Genomic DNA, 15,974 nt, shown 5'->3' on the forward strand with positions numbered 1-15,974 from the left:
TAATAAGCACTCCACAACTCATAGCACCCCAAAGTCTTATGTGTGATGCTGTTCTCTTGCTGCATATCGATGGGTTTCTTCTTTCTATGGGTCACTTTTTCCGCACCTGTTAGTAAGTTAGCGCCGGTGAGCGTTTTATGTTCTCCGCGGTGAAACCGTTTTTTTTTTAAACTGGACACAGAGTACTGCTTGTTCAACTCGGTTTCGCCGCGGAGAGCATAAAACGCTCACCGTTGCTCACAGCCGGACACTTTTCCATCCCATTCAAATGAATGCCAGCAGGTTTCCGTCTCCTGCCCTGTTTTGCGCAGGAAACGGAAACCTGCAGAATGGACTCCCAGGCGCAGATTAGAGATGCGCAAACAGTATATTCGATATTCGTTATTCGTTTCGAATAGCCGTTCAATATTCGACTATTCAATCGAATATCGAACCCCATTATAGTCTATGGGGAAAAATACTTTGTTTCAGGGGAACCCACCGTTCGACTCAGGAGGGTCACCAAGTCCACTATGACACCTCAGCTAATGATGACAACACCTCTGCAATACAACTGAGACAGCAGGGGAAGCATCTAACAAGCCCAAGTCACAGTTTTACCCCACTATCACAGCCTATTAACTACACACTTTCCACACTCAAAAAAACCTCTTTCAAAGTGGGAAAATACCTGGAAACCTTCTTTACTCCCCAATTGTATGGACAGAAACCCAAATTTTACTCTAATGAAACCTTAACAAGCACCCTTTTAAATCACGTTGCCCATGACAACCACAAATGGAATAGGCAATGGGAAATCCAACAGTACCCACCCTGAACTGTCATTGTGGATGTGTGTGTGTGTGTGATGTGGTAAGACCTTCCAAACTTCACTTTTATGGCCCTTAAAGAGGACCTTTCACCATTTTGCCCACAGGCAGTTCTATATACTGCCGGAAAGCTGACAGTGCACTGAGTTCAGCACACTGTCGGCTTTCCTGATCTGGGCCCAGTGTGAAGAACTTTCGGTCGGTACCGTAGCTCTTCTATGGTCAGAAGGGCGTTTCTGACAGTTAGCCAGAGGCGTCCTTCTTCACAGCACAGCCAATCGTGCTGTGCTGTGAGAACCGGGAGGAACTCCCGGCTGTGCTGTGAAGAAGGACGTCTCTGACTGAGTGTCAGAAACGCCCTTCTGACCATAGAAGAGCTACGGTACCGGACCGAAAGCTCTTCACACTGGGCCCAGATCGGGAAAGCCGACAGTGTGCGGAACTCAGCGCACTGTCAGCTTTCCGGCAGTATATAGAACTGCCTGTGGGCAAAATGGTGAAAGGTCCTCTTTAACGTGAGCCCTTCAAAATGAAGTTAGAGGCCCTTAAGCCGAGCTACCAGCAGAGATTGAGGCGCTTTAGGTGACTTCAGCCTCTTACCAGTAGAGTTTTAGGCCCTTAGAGTGAGTAGAGCCTTGCACCAGCAGTGTTTTTGGCTCTTGGAGTGAGAAGAGCCTCTAACCAGCAGAATTTGGTTGAATCAGGGTGGATTGACTCTACCCTGCACAGTTGGGGGGAATGAGGGTGGATTGAGACTCTAACCAGCAGAGTTGGGGGGAATCAGGGTGGATTAAGACTCTAACCAGCAGAGTTGGGGGGAATCAGGGTGGATTGAGCCTAGTAGGAACATAATTGTGCAATGCTGAAGGTGCAGGAGGAGGAGGAATTGTAGAGGGTGAGCACACACATGAAACTTCATGTTGGTGTGCTTTACACAGGTGGACATGAAAATGATGGGTCTATCTAGTGGCTGTTCATTTTGATCAGCGTCAGCTGGTCAGCACTGTCAACGTAATAATGCCACCAGCTGCGCTAAAGACCCTTTACGAAAGCACGCTGGCGGCAGGGCAGGAAAGGACCTCCAATGTGTACAGCGCAAGTTCCAGCCACAAATCCAACTTGGAGACCCAATAAGTATAGATCGCAGAGGGATCGGAGAGGACAGGGCTGGGGTCGGCTAGGTACTCCCACAACATACGCCTATACTTGTCCCTCCTGATGATACTAAGCCCCTCAGTAGCGGTATTTTGGTGAGTGGGTGCCATTAACATGTCCCAGACCTTGGAGAGTGTGGCCCTGCCGGGTGTGGACCAGATGGCAGTTGTTCGCCTGTTGGAGGAACTCTCCTGTGTGCCGCCAACGAGAGTTGATGGAAACATCTCCATCATATTCTGCACCAGTTCCTTGTGGCAATGACTCATGCGACTGGCCCTCCCTTCTACCGGAATAAAATTAGAAACATTATTTTTATACCGGGGGTCAAGGATTGCAAAAATCCAGTAGTTGTTGCTCTCCAGGATTTTGACAATGTGTTTGTCAGTTGAAAAGCACCCCAACATGTATTCAGCCATGTGTGCCAGAGTGTTACTTGGCATGACTTGGCTGCCCCCAGCAGAATGGTCACTCTCCATTTCCTCCTCTTCCTCCTCCTCCTCCATTTCGCCCCATCCGCGCTGCAGCAATGGGACGCACTGAACTTCCCCGCTAGCCTCCTGGGTGACAATGAGATCTGCCACTTCGTCATCCTCCTCCTCCTCTTCCTCCCTCAATATACGCTGTGAAGCGGACAGGAGTGTGCCCTGACTATCCTGCTGGGTAGGTTGTGCTCCTATGCCCGACTCCTCAGCGTCCAATGCGTTATCCCTGATGGCGATGAGGGATTCTCGCATCACACACAGGAGTGGGATTGTGATACTCATGAGTGTGTCGTCACAGCTGACCCTCATGGTTGACTCCTCAAAGACACGCAAGATCTCACATAAGTCTGCCATCCATGGCCACTCATGGTGCAGAAACTGCGGGAGCTGACTCTAAGGAACTCTTGGGTTTTGGAGTTGGTACTCCATCAAGGGTCTCTGCTGCTCACACACTCTACTCAACATGTGGTATGTCGAGTTCCAGCGTGTGGGGACGTCACACATCAGCCGGTGTTCTGCCTCCGAGGTGAGGGAAAGCCGCTACAAGGTTCCAGACGTTATCACGCACGACCATGCCTGGGCCCAGGTGCAGCGGCGAAAACCATGTTGCCGTCTCATCGAGGAGGGCATCCCTCACCTCGGAGGCAGTGTGCTGTCTGTCCCCCAAGTTGATGAGCTTCAGCATGGCCTGCTGACGTCTCCCCACGCCAGTACTGCAGCGTTTCCAGCAGGTAGCTGGGGTCGATGTGATGGAGGAGGAGGAGGGTGGTGGTTCAGAGCCCCTGCCAGGGATGTTGGGTAGAGGAATGATGTAGACCGCCCCAGATTGTGACCCAGTCCCAGCCTCAACTACATTCACCCAGTGTGCCGTCAGTGAAATGTAGCGTCCCTGTCCACGCGTCGCTGGTCAAGTGGACCTTTGTGCAAATTGTGGAACTTAGGGCCCGCCTGATGTTACGTGACACGTGCTGGTGCAAGCCGGGGATGGCACAGTAGTAGTGACGGCTAGGGACGGCATAGCGAGGTGCCGCACTTGCCATCAGGTCACGGAAGGCCTGAGTTTCCACAAGCCGGAAAGGCAATATCTCCTGGGCCAGGAGTTTGGAGATGTGCGCGTTTAAGACTTGTGCATGGGGGTGGCTAGCGCTGTATTTTTGCCTGCGCTCAAAAGTCTGGGAGATGGCGGGTTGCTGTGAAGAGGCGCATGATGGTACAGGAGAAGGAGCTAAGGCAGGAGAAGGAGCTGAGGCAGGAAAAGGGGAGGATGAGGGAGAAGTCTCCAAAGTGGTGGAGGCAGATGTGGAGGTTTCCTGGCTCCTGGTCTGGACTGCAGCGCCAGCACTGGCAACAGTGGGAGAGGCAGTGGCAGCAACGCCGGACGACGATTGTCCTGCGTTTGCTCTCTGCCACTGAGCCCAGTGCTTGCCTTACAAATGATGGCGCATGCCAGTGGTCGTAAGGTTGCTCTTTTCAGAGTCAATACTCAGTTTTGAGTTGCAGAGTGTGCACACCGCACTATATTTGTCCGCCACACATACATTAAAAAAATTCCACACCACCGAAGACTGTGGCCTCGATGTGGGAGTTTTTCTAGGCTGGCTACAAGAAGGAACATTTTCGGCCCTGCTGGCTGTGGCCTGGCTTCGGTGAAGCAGCTGTCCTCTGTCTCTGGACATGCCTCTGCCTCTAGCCACCCTCTTTGGTGCTGCACTTCCCTCCACATCTCCAATGCTCTCCCCGCTTGACATCCCCCCTGCCCAGGTCGGGTCAGTGTCCTCGTCGTCCACCACCTCCTCTTCCTATTCCTCCTCCACTTGCACACCGACAATGGCTGCCCTGATGGCAACTGTGTCTTGTCATCGTCGTCACTGAGGGCCAATTGCTGGTCAACAACAACAACAGGAGATAACGGATGCTCCAGTGTTTGTGCATCAGGACACAGCAACTCATCTGTTACCTCTGGTGATTCAGGACGTAGTGGGACAGAGAGAGGGACAGTGAATGGACCCGAAAACAGCTCCTGGGAGGTGGGAAAGGTGGGATTAGGTTGCTGGGAAGATTGGGCATGTTGTGAGGAAGGAGGACCAGACTGTTGGGTAGGAGGAGGAGTTGAGGTAGAGGCTGACTGGCTGGTGAAGAATGTGCTGGAAGCATTGTCCGCCAGCCATTGTAACACCTCTTCCTGGTGCTCGAGCCTGGTTAGTGTTGTACCCTGTACCCTACTTAATGTGGCCATCAAGCTGGAGACTGGAGAAGCGCAATGCTTGCTGCCGCAGAGCTGTAGGCGCAGTAGACGCTGTTGGTTGAGCGCAACCGTGCTCCACAGCTGCATTTCCACGCCCCGTCCCCTTACACATTTTTTGATGTATAGTAATGCCCTTTTTATGGTCTATACACCCCTAATAAAAGCTGGTTTGTATGTATATAGCAAGAAGTAACTGCTGTGGATTCCTGCTATTTTTCTGTGGGGACACCCCTGAGAAAATCTGGTTTGCACGTATATAGCAAGAAGTAACTGCAGTGGATTCTTGCTATTTTTTTTTTTTTTTTTTTTGGGGGGGGGGGGAGGGACACCCCTAACAAAAGCTGGTTTGCACGCATATAGCAACAAGTAACTGTTCTGTATCCCCGTTTTCCACCATCCGTGGAAAGTTGGACTCCTGTCCCTGCAGTGTATAGCTCTGAAAAGAGCTTTTGTTGTTCTTCGGTTTTTCCCTGCCTATCTGAAGCTAATGCCTATCTAGCCCTCAGCAGATATGTTTCTCTCCCTATCTCTGACCGCAAATCTGGCAAATATGGCGGCAGCCATTCTTATAAATGGGAGGTCACATGTTTTCAGCAGCCAATGGGTTTTTTCCATGTTGTTACTCAGCTTTACCCAATAGCTATTATGGCACTATATAAATAAAATATACATCATAATAAGAATCCCTCACCAGATGGTGACATGACATAGTAAAATACTTTACCATTGAGCTGTGAGAAGGTGCACAGCAGATATGTTTGTTACTGGAGGAGAGGAACTATAGCTTAGACCATGAACGTAATATGTCAACAATTTCCATGTAGCAAAGAAGGTGGAAAATACAAATAAGTATGCCACGGGCTAGTAAAGAGTTAGCATATGATCCAAACTGGAGCCTTTTGCAGGCTTCAAACCTTAGGCCTCATTCAGATGGCAATATTCTGCTCTTCAGTTTTGTGTACCTGTATATTTGTGTAGGGACTTTGCCAGCAGGAAATCATAATGCAAGTAATCCCAATACCATGTGGTGATCTGTGCATACTTTCCAAATATGCCAATATTATTCAGCATTGCAGCTCCATTAACAAGAAAATAGTTGTTTCTCGCCTATTTCATTCGGGGGCACAGCACCATGGTACAGACCTGGCCACTAGGAGGCTGACACTAGGAATATAAAGAGAAGTTGGCTCTGCCACCAGGTTATACCCTCTTCACAGACACTGTGCTACTCAGTTTTTCATCTAGTGCCCGTAGGAGGCAGACACGATCTGACTCAGGTATTTCTGTCTTACATTGTTTTTATTTTTCTTTCAGGTGCATGGGGGTGTTTAGTATGTAAGTCACGTTAGTCGTACCCTTCTGCGGACACAGCGCTCTGCAAAGTGCACCTCGCCAATCACCGTGTCCCCACTCGCCGCATCGGCAGCCGGATTGCCGGTGACCACACTCCCATGTGTGAGATCCATTCAGGTGGGTGACCCTGTGGCGCCTGAAGATGCCAAACAGGTGAGTATGAGTATTTTTTTCTTGGGGACTCCTGTCCTGACCCCGGTACCTTTATTAGACATCCATTGGTCCTTCCGGGGCCTACTGGCCTCCGCAGCGGTACATGACCGCTAGCCCATGACTTCTACTTTAGTCCCAGGCCGAAGCTGGGGACTAGGTTGCAAATAGGCCCACCCCTTTCCCAGGTTTCCTGGGCCTTCAAAATCCTCCAAGGCCTTCCATTTGGCAAGGAGGCAATCCTGAGAAGGTATACTTTCTCTTCTATTTCCTGAACCCGGGAAACTCAAGGAGGAGGGTCTTTTTGCTCTCCTCTGAAGAAAATTTTTTTTTATTTTCTGCGACCTTCTCCAGATCTACCTGGAACAGGGGGCCACCTTCTTGGTCCCTGTCTCATTTTGATTGAAGCCTTCTTGGGCGGAGCGTCTTGTTCCAGCCTTGTTGGTGGTCTTCATGCCAGGTGTGGACCAGGCAGCAAACTACCTCTCTTCACTTCTGCCTGTGAGTTTTGGGCACGATAGACTTGATCTTTGAAGCCATCCCTTTTTTTCAGTTTCCACTCCAGGAATCTCTCAATGGAAATCCTTCTTCCCCTTCTTTGGCAGGCGATTCCTCCAATGCCAGTCTTCCCTCTGGTTCCCTCCCCAGCGAGGGTAATATCTTTCCTCTTTTCCCTCGGGTTCTCAAGAAACTGAAGATTGAGGGGTTCCTGCCATCCTGTTAGCCCCAGCTTGGCCCCACCAGACCTGGTACATGGATCTCATGTTCCTCATGATCCCCCCATGACCTCTTCCTCTGCTAGTTGCTCTCTTTCTCATGGACTGCTTTTCCACTTTACCTCAGCTGCATTTACTGGCGTGGTTGCTTATTGGCGTGGTTGAAGTTACTGGGTTTTGCAAGTTGGTTCTTCTCTTCACCACCATGAGCTGTGCTTCTCACAAGTCTGAGCAGGCTTAGAATTCTTGCCACTATTCCAGAAGTTCTCTTCATACTTGGCCTCTTCCATAGACTTCTACAAGCTCCATTGACTGATGGAACTCAAGTAGGCATAGTCTGGTCAAGTGGGCATTCAACACTACTAAATATCATGCCAAAAGGGCCATTTACATTTAATAAAATTTTCTATGAGGTATTACATAATTGTGCCAAGGAATTCTGGTCCCAATGACAAAAACAAGTGTGTATTGCGCAAGATAACCCTTGTTTCCCGGTACTGTCCTGAAATGTTACATTTGGTTCTTACAGTCCATCAAATTCTTCAATGGTAATACAAGATAATCACATGTTTAGGGTTGCTGAGTGACACGTGTCTGAACTCTGCTGTAGGAATAACTCTCTTGGCACCACTAGGCTGTTATTGTGTAGTATGTCTGGCACACTTTTATAAGTACTTGCATATAGCTGGATTAATGGTGGTGCAATTATGGCTGAATATGGATATTATCATGCTGGCACTATCTGGCCTACATTAATGTGTAGATTCTATGTAGCTTTGGTAAGTAATTAAAGTAGGCAAAAAAATGTATTATTTGAATAGACTCAAAAAAAAATCATACTCACCTGTCTCTGGTGATGCCATGTCCTCTCGGCATGGTCCAGTCCTGCTGCTTTTCTTAAAGTGAAATTCCTTGCTGACTGCAATATCCTGGGTCCTTCACTGAGGCCACTGATTGAGCTCAGCGGTCACATGTGGCGGTGATTTAAACCAGAAGACAAGAACAGACTGGTAGGACCGGAGCATGCTGGCAGGCACCAGGGAGAGGTGAGTATGATTTTTTTTTTCACCTCCCCTGGCCTATTTAAAAAATACAGTACAATACAGGGTAGACATGGCTGGCACTTGTTCTGGGTACTCAGAGGATACAATATTGCTCTAACTACCAGGGTGCATTTGGACAGGGTAATACAGGTTGAACTACATGTGCTGTATAAGGTTTCTTTTTTTGTCTTCTTCCATTATACTTGCAGAAAGAAACAGTAAGTCAGTACTGTGCTTGTAGGGATGAGCTGATCCACCCCGGATATATTTCTATGAAGTACGTTTGTATGACTGTCCAGTAAAGGTTTTAGAACTGTTTACTTTTTATTTCCTTACTTCCAACAAACAATAAATGATTCAAGAGGGACATTAGTCAGAACAGTGCATTAGATAAATCATGATATAACAGCGTTAAAGAAGATGGATTTATTATTTATGAAAAACCCTAAGATCGTACATTATTATAATGACGATGAGTGATTTCACCTCTTGCAGAAGATTATATTTTGGAGAGTGCTAAGTGAAATGGAGAGTAAATATGAGACGTATCTATATTTCACTTAATTATCTCAGCCCTGACTTGTAATTTAGTAATGTTCTTTTTGGTAAGTTATCTAATAGCCTGGATACGATTATACATTAGATAGCACTGAAATGGTGTGCATCTCTGAAAGTCACTTTAAGGACAGTAGCAGTGATATGTATGTCACAAATGAATATGGGTCTTGTTAACTCTCTTAGAACAAGCTTCTAACAAAATACTGACTTGGTGTATTTGGCAACTGAAACTGTTTCCTTTTTGTGGAAAAGTTTTTGTAGCTCTTCCTAAAACAGCTAATTTTCTGATTTTGCTGAATTGTTTGATTCCTCTAACACAGGGGTAGGGAACCTTTGGCTCTCCAGCTGCTGTGAAACTACAACTCCCAGCATGCTCCATTGGACTTCCATGGGAGTTCCCAGAACAGAAGAGCAAGTATGCATGCTGGGAGTTGTAGTTTTGCAACAGCTGGAGAGCCGTACGTTCCCTACCCCTGCTCTAACACCTTTGCAAGGGAACTTTAGACATTAGAATCAGATTCAGACATGGCGATTTCTGAAAATAATTCATTGTTTAAAAAAGAAAATTCTGTTAGGTTAATTAAAAATGATTGAAACATTGAAACAGGACAGTCTGCCCCATCCTCTCTGTACAGGCTGTTCCAACCTCTCTGTACAGGCTGCCCTGTCCTCTCTGTACAGTTTGCACCATCCTCTCTATACAGTCTTCCACATCCTCTCTGTACAGGCTGCCCCATCCTTTCTGTACAGCCTGCCCTGTCCTCTCTGTACAGGCTGCCCCATCCTCTCTGTACAGGCTACTCCATCCTCTCTGTACAGGCTTCCCTGTCCTCTCTGGACAGGATACTCCATCCTCTCTGTACAGGCTACTCCATCCTCTCTGTACAGGCTGCTCCATCCTCTCTGTACAGGCTGCCCTGTCCTCTCTGTACAGCCTGCCCAGTCCTCTATGTACAGGCTGCCCTTTCCTCTCTATACAGGCTGCCCTGTCCTCTCTGTACAGGCTGCCCTGTCCTCTCTATACAGTCTGCCCCGTCCTCTCTGGACAGTCTGCCCCATCCTCTCTGTACAGTCTGTTCCTTCCTCTCTGTACAGGCTACTCCATCCTCGCTGTACAGGCTGCCCCATCCTCTCTGGACAGGCTACTCCATCCTCTCTGTACAGGCTACTCCATCCTCTCTGTACAGGCTGCTCCATCCTCTCTGTACAGGCTGCCCTGTCCTCTCTGTACAGGCTGCCCTGTCCTCCCTGTACAGCCTGCCCAGTCCTCTATGTACAGGCTGCCCTGTCCTCTCTATACAGGCTGCCCCGTCCTCTCTGTACAGGCTGCCCTGTCCTCTCTATACAGTCTGCCCCATCCTCTCTGGACAGTCTGCCCCATCCTCTCTGTACAGGCTGCCCCATCCTCTCTGTACAGACTACTCCATCCTCTCTGTACAGGCTGCCCCGTTCTCTCTGTATAGGCTGCCCTGTCCTCTCTGTACAACCTGCCCAGTCCTCTATGTACAGGCTGCCCTGTCCTCTCTATACAGGATGCCCCGTCCTCTCTGTACAGGCTGCCCTGTCCTCTCTATACAGTCTGCCCCATCCTCTCTGTACAGGCTGCCCTGTCCTCTCTGTACAACCTGCCCAGTCCTCTATGTACAGGCTGCCCTGTCCTCTCTATACAGGCTGCCCCGTCCTCTCTGTACAGGCTGCCGTGTCCTCTCTATACAGTCTGCCCCATCCTCTCTGTACAGGCAATTCCGTCCTCTCTGTACAGGCTGCCTTGTCCTCTCTGTACAGCTTGCTCAGTCTTCTCTGTACAGGCTGTTCCATCTTCTCTGTACAGACTGCCCTGTCCACTCTGTACAGGCTGCCCCATCCTCTCTGTACAGACTACTCCATCCTCTCTGTACAGGCTGCCCCGTTCTCTCTGTATAGGCTGCTCCGTCCTCTCTGTACAGGCTGCCCCATCCTCTCTGTACAGGCTGCCCCGTCCTCTCTGTACAGGCTGCCCCATCCTCTCTATACAGGCTTCCCCGTACACTCTGGACAGTTTGCACTTTCCTGTCTGTACAGTCTTCCCCATCCTCTCTGTACAGGCTGTCCTGTCCTCTCAGTACAGGCTGCCCCGTCCTCTCTGTGCAGGCTGCCCCATCCTCTCTATACAGGCTGCCCCGTCCTCTCTATACAGGCTGCCCCATCCTCTCTGGACAGGCTACTCCATCCTCTCTGGACAGGCTACTCCATCCTCTCTGGACAGGCTATTCCATCCTCTCTGTACAGGCTGCCCCATCTTCTCTGTACAGGCTACTCCATCCTCTCTGTACAGGCTGCTCCATCCTCTCTGTACAGGCTGCCCCATCCTCTCTGTACAGGCTGCAGAAATGGTAGATTTGCTGTTTGTTCCACTACAGAACATAGAACAATTTACACACAGTATCAGATTGGTATGACCCCTACCAATAATAGCTGTCAAGGCTTGATCTGTAATTACAGAGAACTACTGTATATAGCGGTATAAGAAAACTTCTCGCAATGATTCATTCCAGTTGCAATTTTTTGGCATTGCTAGCACCTTAAAGGAGTTTTCCCACCTGAGACCTTTATGGCATATCACTACTAACATTATCTGCAGGGTTATAAGATTTAGCCGTGCTGAGCCCCTAGATCACATTTACACAGCATTAAGAGTAAGTATCTCCCATATATAAAATATATTAACCTTCATAAAAAAATGTGCATGTGCATTAGCATCCCATTATGTACTCTCAGATCCTGACAGGAAGGAATTACAGTTAAGTGGTTATTGATTGGGCACGGAGCGTATAATGTACAGTGGGGGGAGCAGTGTCCTCAGTGCAAGCTGTAGTGGGCACGCTGAACAGTCCACAGACCAGCTCCAAGTATGGATTCAATGAAGCCAGAAAGCACCTGCTCTTCAAGTTTACCAGATGGGTAACTATTAATATTACAATTATTATCAGCCATGATATATTGTTGTATGTCCACCTTCTACTTATTTCAAGATCCTTATGTTCTATATATGATCACAGAGCTATGGATATTTAATGCTGGCCAATAGGGGAGAGCTGCTTTAGGGTGCATACACACATTCAGGTTTTTATACACAGTTTTATAGCCAATACTAGGTGTGAATCCTAATGGGGCAGATGCTACTTTTACTCTTTGTTTCAATCCAATCCTAGTTATGGCTTCAAAAACTACATCCAAAAACCTGAAGGTGAATGAAATCTTTTTGTCATATATGTTTGCTAATACAAGATTCTGCATGAGACATATTATGTCCTTGGAGGAGTGAAATGAAGAGAGTAACTAATAGACAAGGATATGGACGCAGTTGTTATGGAAATATACAGTTCAGTTTTGGATCCATTTATAAAAGGTTATCAAGAGAACGTCAGTTATTAGAAAATATTCCTTATTATGGCAGGAACACACAATGAAACAGTTTCTAAAACCATGAACGGAGAGAATCTAGAAAGGACAGATGGTACTTATATATATTCTTTTACAATGTACTCCCTAAACTTATACATAGAACCTAACTGAGATCATGTATCATTTACATATCTTTGTCCAAATCCTCCAGCTTTGCAAGTACATAACATTGCTATTATTCTAGATTACTCTATGAATTTATTAGCATAATTTGTCATTATAAATGGACATTTCTATAGACATTTCTATATACATTCACATATTGGTTTGTGTTCTTTGGCTTTATCATTTAAACCTCGTCCTCATTAAATTGAAACATTTATAATAACGTAAAAAATAACTATAAATATTATAATACATGATCAATTATTAAAACACAGTGGGGAAACTTTACCAAGACTGGCACAGGTCTCTTGGAAAATTTGTAGTAGATTTGTTTATCTTTGTTAAATCTGTATGTTTGTGGCAGATTTGGTCGGTACGCTACAATTTATATAGGTTTTTGGTATGACAAGTAAACGTAAAGGGCCATATGAGGACCACTACTCCTACTACTTCTCAGAAAAGTGTTGAGAGCAGTGCAAAGTGGGCAAATCTTGTATATTGGGGCACAAATGAGAGGTGTACCAACATCACTAACTTTAGTAGTCCTTTAAACTTCTGTACAAAACTTTATCAACTCTCCCTGTACATGCAAAGTGACAAATACAGTACATGAAGCTAGTTATATCATATAAAACAGTGATAACAACAATATATACAGTACTATATATATATATATATATATATATATATATATATATATATATATATATATGATATACATACAATATATACTGTACAAATAGCCATGTGAAATATATATGTGTATATATTATATATAATTTTTTTTAAAGTTGACATTATTATACTACAGAAACATGATACAAGTATAATGTCTAAATTTACAATATCCTATCCTATAGTCAATCTTTCATTCTTTTCATTATAATTTTAACTATTGTTTTTTGATTTAAGAGAGACATTTTTAAGTAAGTTTTACTGGAGATTTTATTGCCATAGTCTAAACCAAATTTGTAAAATCTTGCATGGAATATGAGAATTTGCCAAAACTTCTAATACTTCCAGAGATATCACTCCCATTTCTAGGTCATCCTGTACTGGAGTGAGATTGCAAACAATTTTACAACTTCTTCAAGAGTCCCATTTGATAAATCTGGCATATATCAGCTCAATTGGTTGTCCAATAGTCCACAGTGATGGACTATGGTCTTTTGCAGTTCAACTTCTTCACTTGAATAAGAGCTGAGGTGTGATAGCATGGCACTGGTAGTACACAGCCATATTTTGGGTAAGCAATCAGTATCTACTCTTGGACAACCCTTTTAGACACAAATTGGACAAGAATGGCTTTTCTTTCAGTTAGGTTCATATCTGCATTGGGGTTTCCGTTCTTTGGGTCTGCTTTTGGACCCGAAAAACAGAAAACCAATCCACTTATAAAGCAGCTATCTGTGGAGAACCGCAGACCCCCATAGACTAAAATGGTGTCGGCTTGGTTTCCAACCGGTTCCTGGCTCCTCTCTTGCATTTTTCAAGCAGAATGGGGTCGGAATCCCCAAACCGTAACCAAATACTGCAATAACCGTAGCCATATAGCTTGCAATTCTGATGGATCCACAAGTGTTACTTGTTTCTTATTTATTCTCTTACCTTATAGTCAAGAACTGACAGAGATGGAAAGCTCCATGGTAAACATAATAAAGGTCTTCCATAATTATTCTAATGCACACTGCAAGCTGAGGAGGAAAAATCTGAAAGAGCTGATCAACAAGCAAATGTCAACATTTGTAAAGGTGAGCAATGCCACAGTCAGATCTGGGATCCAGGGGCATATTATTTTCTATGACGTTGGATTCTAGTGATAGACTCCCTTTAAGGGCTAGTTCACATGTGATTACGCGTGTGCATATTCCGTCGCGGCCACCGCAACAGGATTCCGGTGCAGTGCATGGCAACCCGTCGCCGCTTTCCGCTCCGGATTAGGCCCAAATGAATGGGCCTAGTTCGGAGGGTGCTGTCGCGAGGTGGACACCGCGACTGATTCAACCGCGGAATCCGCCTGAAGAAAGGGCAGCTCGTTTCTTTTTTCTGCTAGCGGCAACATGCTACTAACGGAAAAAAGAACGCTAGAGGTCTACATAGACCACCATTGTGCGGGGGCGGATTATGACGTGGATTCCGTGCCAAAATCCGCCCCCTCTTGCCTCGGCTGGACGGAGCCTAATAGATTTGATATTTATGAGCATTACATCCTGTATCATAAACCAACATAGCAAAGAACAAAGAAAAGTAATGTGTTCTACAGAAGTCTATTGAACTCTGTATATATTATGTTACAATACTATCTGCTCTGTCCTTTGGTAGTTAAGCCATTCATTTTTTTAGCTCTAAATTATTATGTCCATAAATGGCTCCATGATAATTGCATACATACATACATACATACAAACAAAAAAACTTGATAGTCTTCAGTAGTTGATACCTTTTAAATGGCTAACTAATAATGATGACAGATTACAACGTTTCGGAACTCTCAGCTCCTTTCTCAAATGTACTTGAGAAAGGAGCCGAGAGTTCCGAAACGTTGTAATCTGTCATCATTATTAGTTAGCCATTTAAAAGGTATCAACTACTGCAGACTATCACGTTTTTTTTTTGTTTTTGTTTTTTTGTTTTGTTTTTTTATATTTCCTACCCACTGGCTAACACGGTACGAGAACACACATTTTCCATACATACATACATTCACAATAATCGCATACCTACATAGATGATCCACATCTATCCTAAATGGATAGAGCACAGTATGTATGGTATGTCAAGTACTCATCCAGCAAAATGAAATGACTTTATTTCCATCCTCCATGTACATCAAGTCCCCTTATACGGATATATTACAGTGAAGTGTTGCACATTGCCATGTCTGATGTGCTGCTCTAGTTGTGCTCCAGCCTTCTTCAAAGATTGAACGTTCTGCATTGAGCTTCAGATAACTTTTTTGTCTCTTTTATTTTACAGCAAGTCCAGGACACAAACACACTTGATATTATCTTCAGAGACTTGGATGCAAACCATGACCGAGAGATCGATTTTAGTGAATTTGCGGCCCTGATTGCTATGGTTACGTCAGCATGTCACACCTCCTTCCATGAAGCACAATGAATGAGTTGACAAGTCCTATTCATAGCATGTGTAACAAGTCATTATTTTCTGATTGGATGCAAATGTTATTTTATTTTAATATATAACTAAGCTTTTTGATTTTTTTGTTACATTAATATTGTGATATGTTTTATTAATGGCGCCTTTTCTGTGAAATTCTGTGCTGACATCAACTTTTGTTTATTCTGTAACTTTTATCTTGTTTCTCCCTACCTTTGTTCTCACCTTAGTAAGGATTCTATTAATGCAGGGAAACTGAGTCTGGGGAGGTCATTGTAAACTGTTATCTTGGCCATAAATATACAAAAATAGGAGATATCCAGCGCCTTTGGTAGGTTTAAAAATTAACTTTTATTGTTCCATTAAAATAAGTAAACTACCAAAAGGTAATGAAACAGAATATACTTAGCGTACAAGGTTGACAGCTACGCGTTTCAGAACCTTACTAGTTCCTTCGTCATGACGAAGGAACTAGTAAGGTTCTGAAACGCGTAGCTGTCAACCTTGTACGCTAAGTATATTCTGTTTCATTACCTTTTGGTAGTTTACTTATTTTAATGGAACAATAAAAGTTAATTTTTAAACCTACCAAAGGCGCTGGATATCTCCTATTTTTGTATAATTGTCAAGTGGATCAAGGTCCTTCCACATCCGTGCAGCCTCAGGACAGGTGTCGATCATCACAGGGTGAGCTGAATTCACATTCCTTTTTTGCTATCTTGGCCATAAAGCCAAGATGAGAGATGAAAGATGAGATTCTAATGTTTTATCTGTATTATTTCCAGAGATATTAT

General features: G+C 45.1%; 1 protein-coding gene across 1 annotated transcript; it reads left to right on the forward strand.

Annotated features, from left to right (window-relative positions):
* The first annotated feature begins 11,401 nt into the window (after positions 1 to 11,401).
* Positions 11,402 to 15,181, forward strand: LOC142193840 (protein S100-B-like). The gene is made up of 3 exons (XM_075262852.1): positions 11,402 to 11,451; positions 13,676 to 13,811; positions 15,037 to 15,181. Exons 1-3 carry the CDS (start codon positions 11,402 to 11,404, stop codon positions 15,178 to 15,180), a joined length of 330 nt encoding a protein of 109 aa, XP_075118953.1. The 3' UTR covers position 15,181.
* The last annotated feature ends 793 nt before the right edge of the window (positions 15,182 to 15,974 follow it).

This window comes from Leptodactylus fuscus, chromosome 2 (genome assembly GCF_031893055.1).
Source record: "Leptodactylus fuscus isolate aLepFus1 chromosome 2, aLepFus1.hap2, whole genome shotgun sequence".
Lineage (NCBI taxonomy): Eukaryota > Metazoa > Chordata > Amphibia > Anura > Leptodactylidae > Leptodactylus > Leptodactylus fuscus.

What these genes read in the sequence shown, in the direction of transcription:
- LOC142193840 (XM_075262852.1), top strand. Translation starts at nt 11,402, where the DNA reads ATGGATTCAATGAAGCCAGAAAGCACCTGCTCTTCAAGTTTACCAGAT. An exon ending in TCTTCAAGTTTACCAGATGG is followed by an intron (nt 11,452 to 13,675) that starts GTAACTATTAAT and finishes CTTACCTTATAG; the next exon opens with TCAAGAACTGACAGAGATGG. An exon ending in AAATGTCAACATTTGTAAAG is followed by an intron (nt 13,812 to 15,036) that starts GTGAGCAATGCC and finishes TTTATTTTACAG; the next exon opens with CAAGTCCAGGACACAAACAC.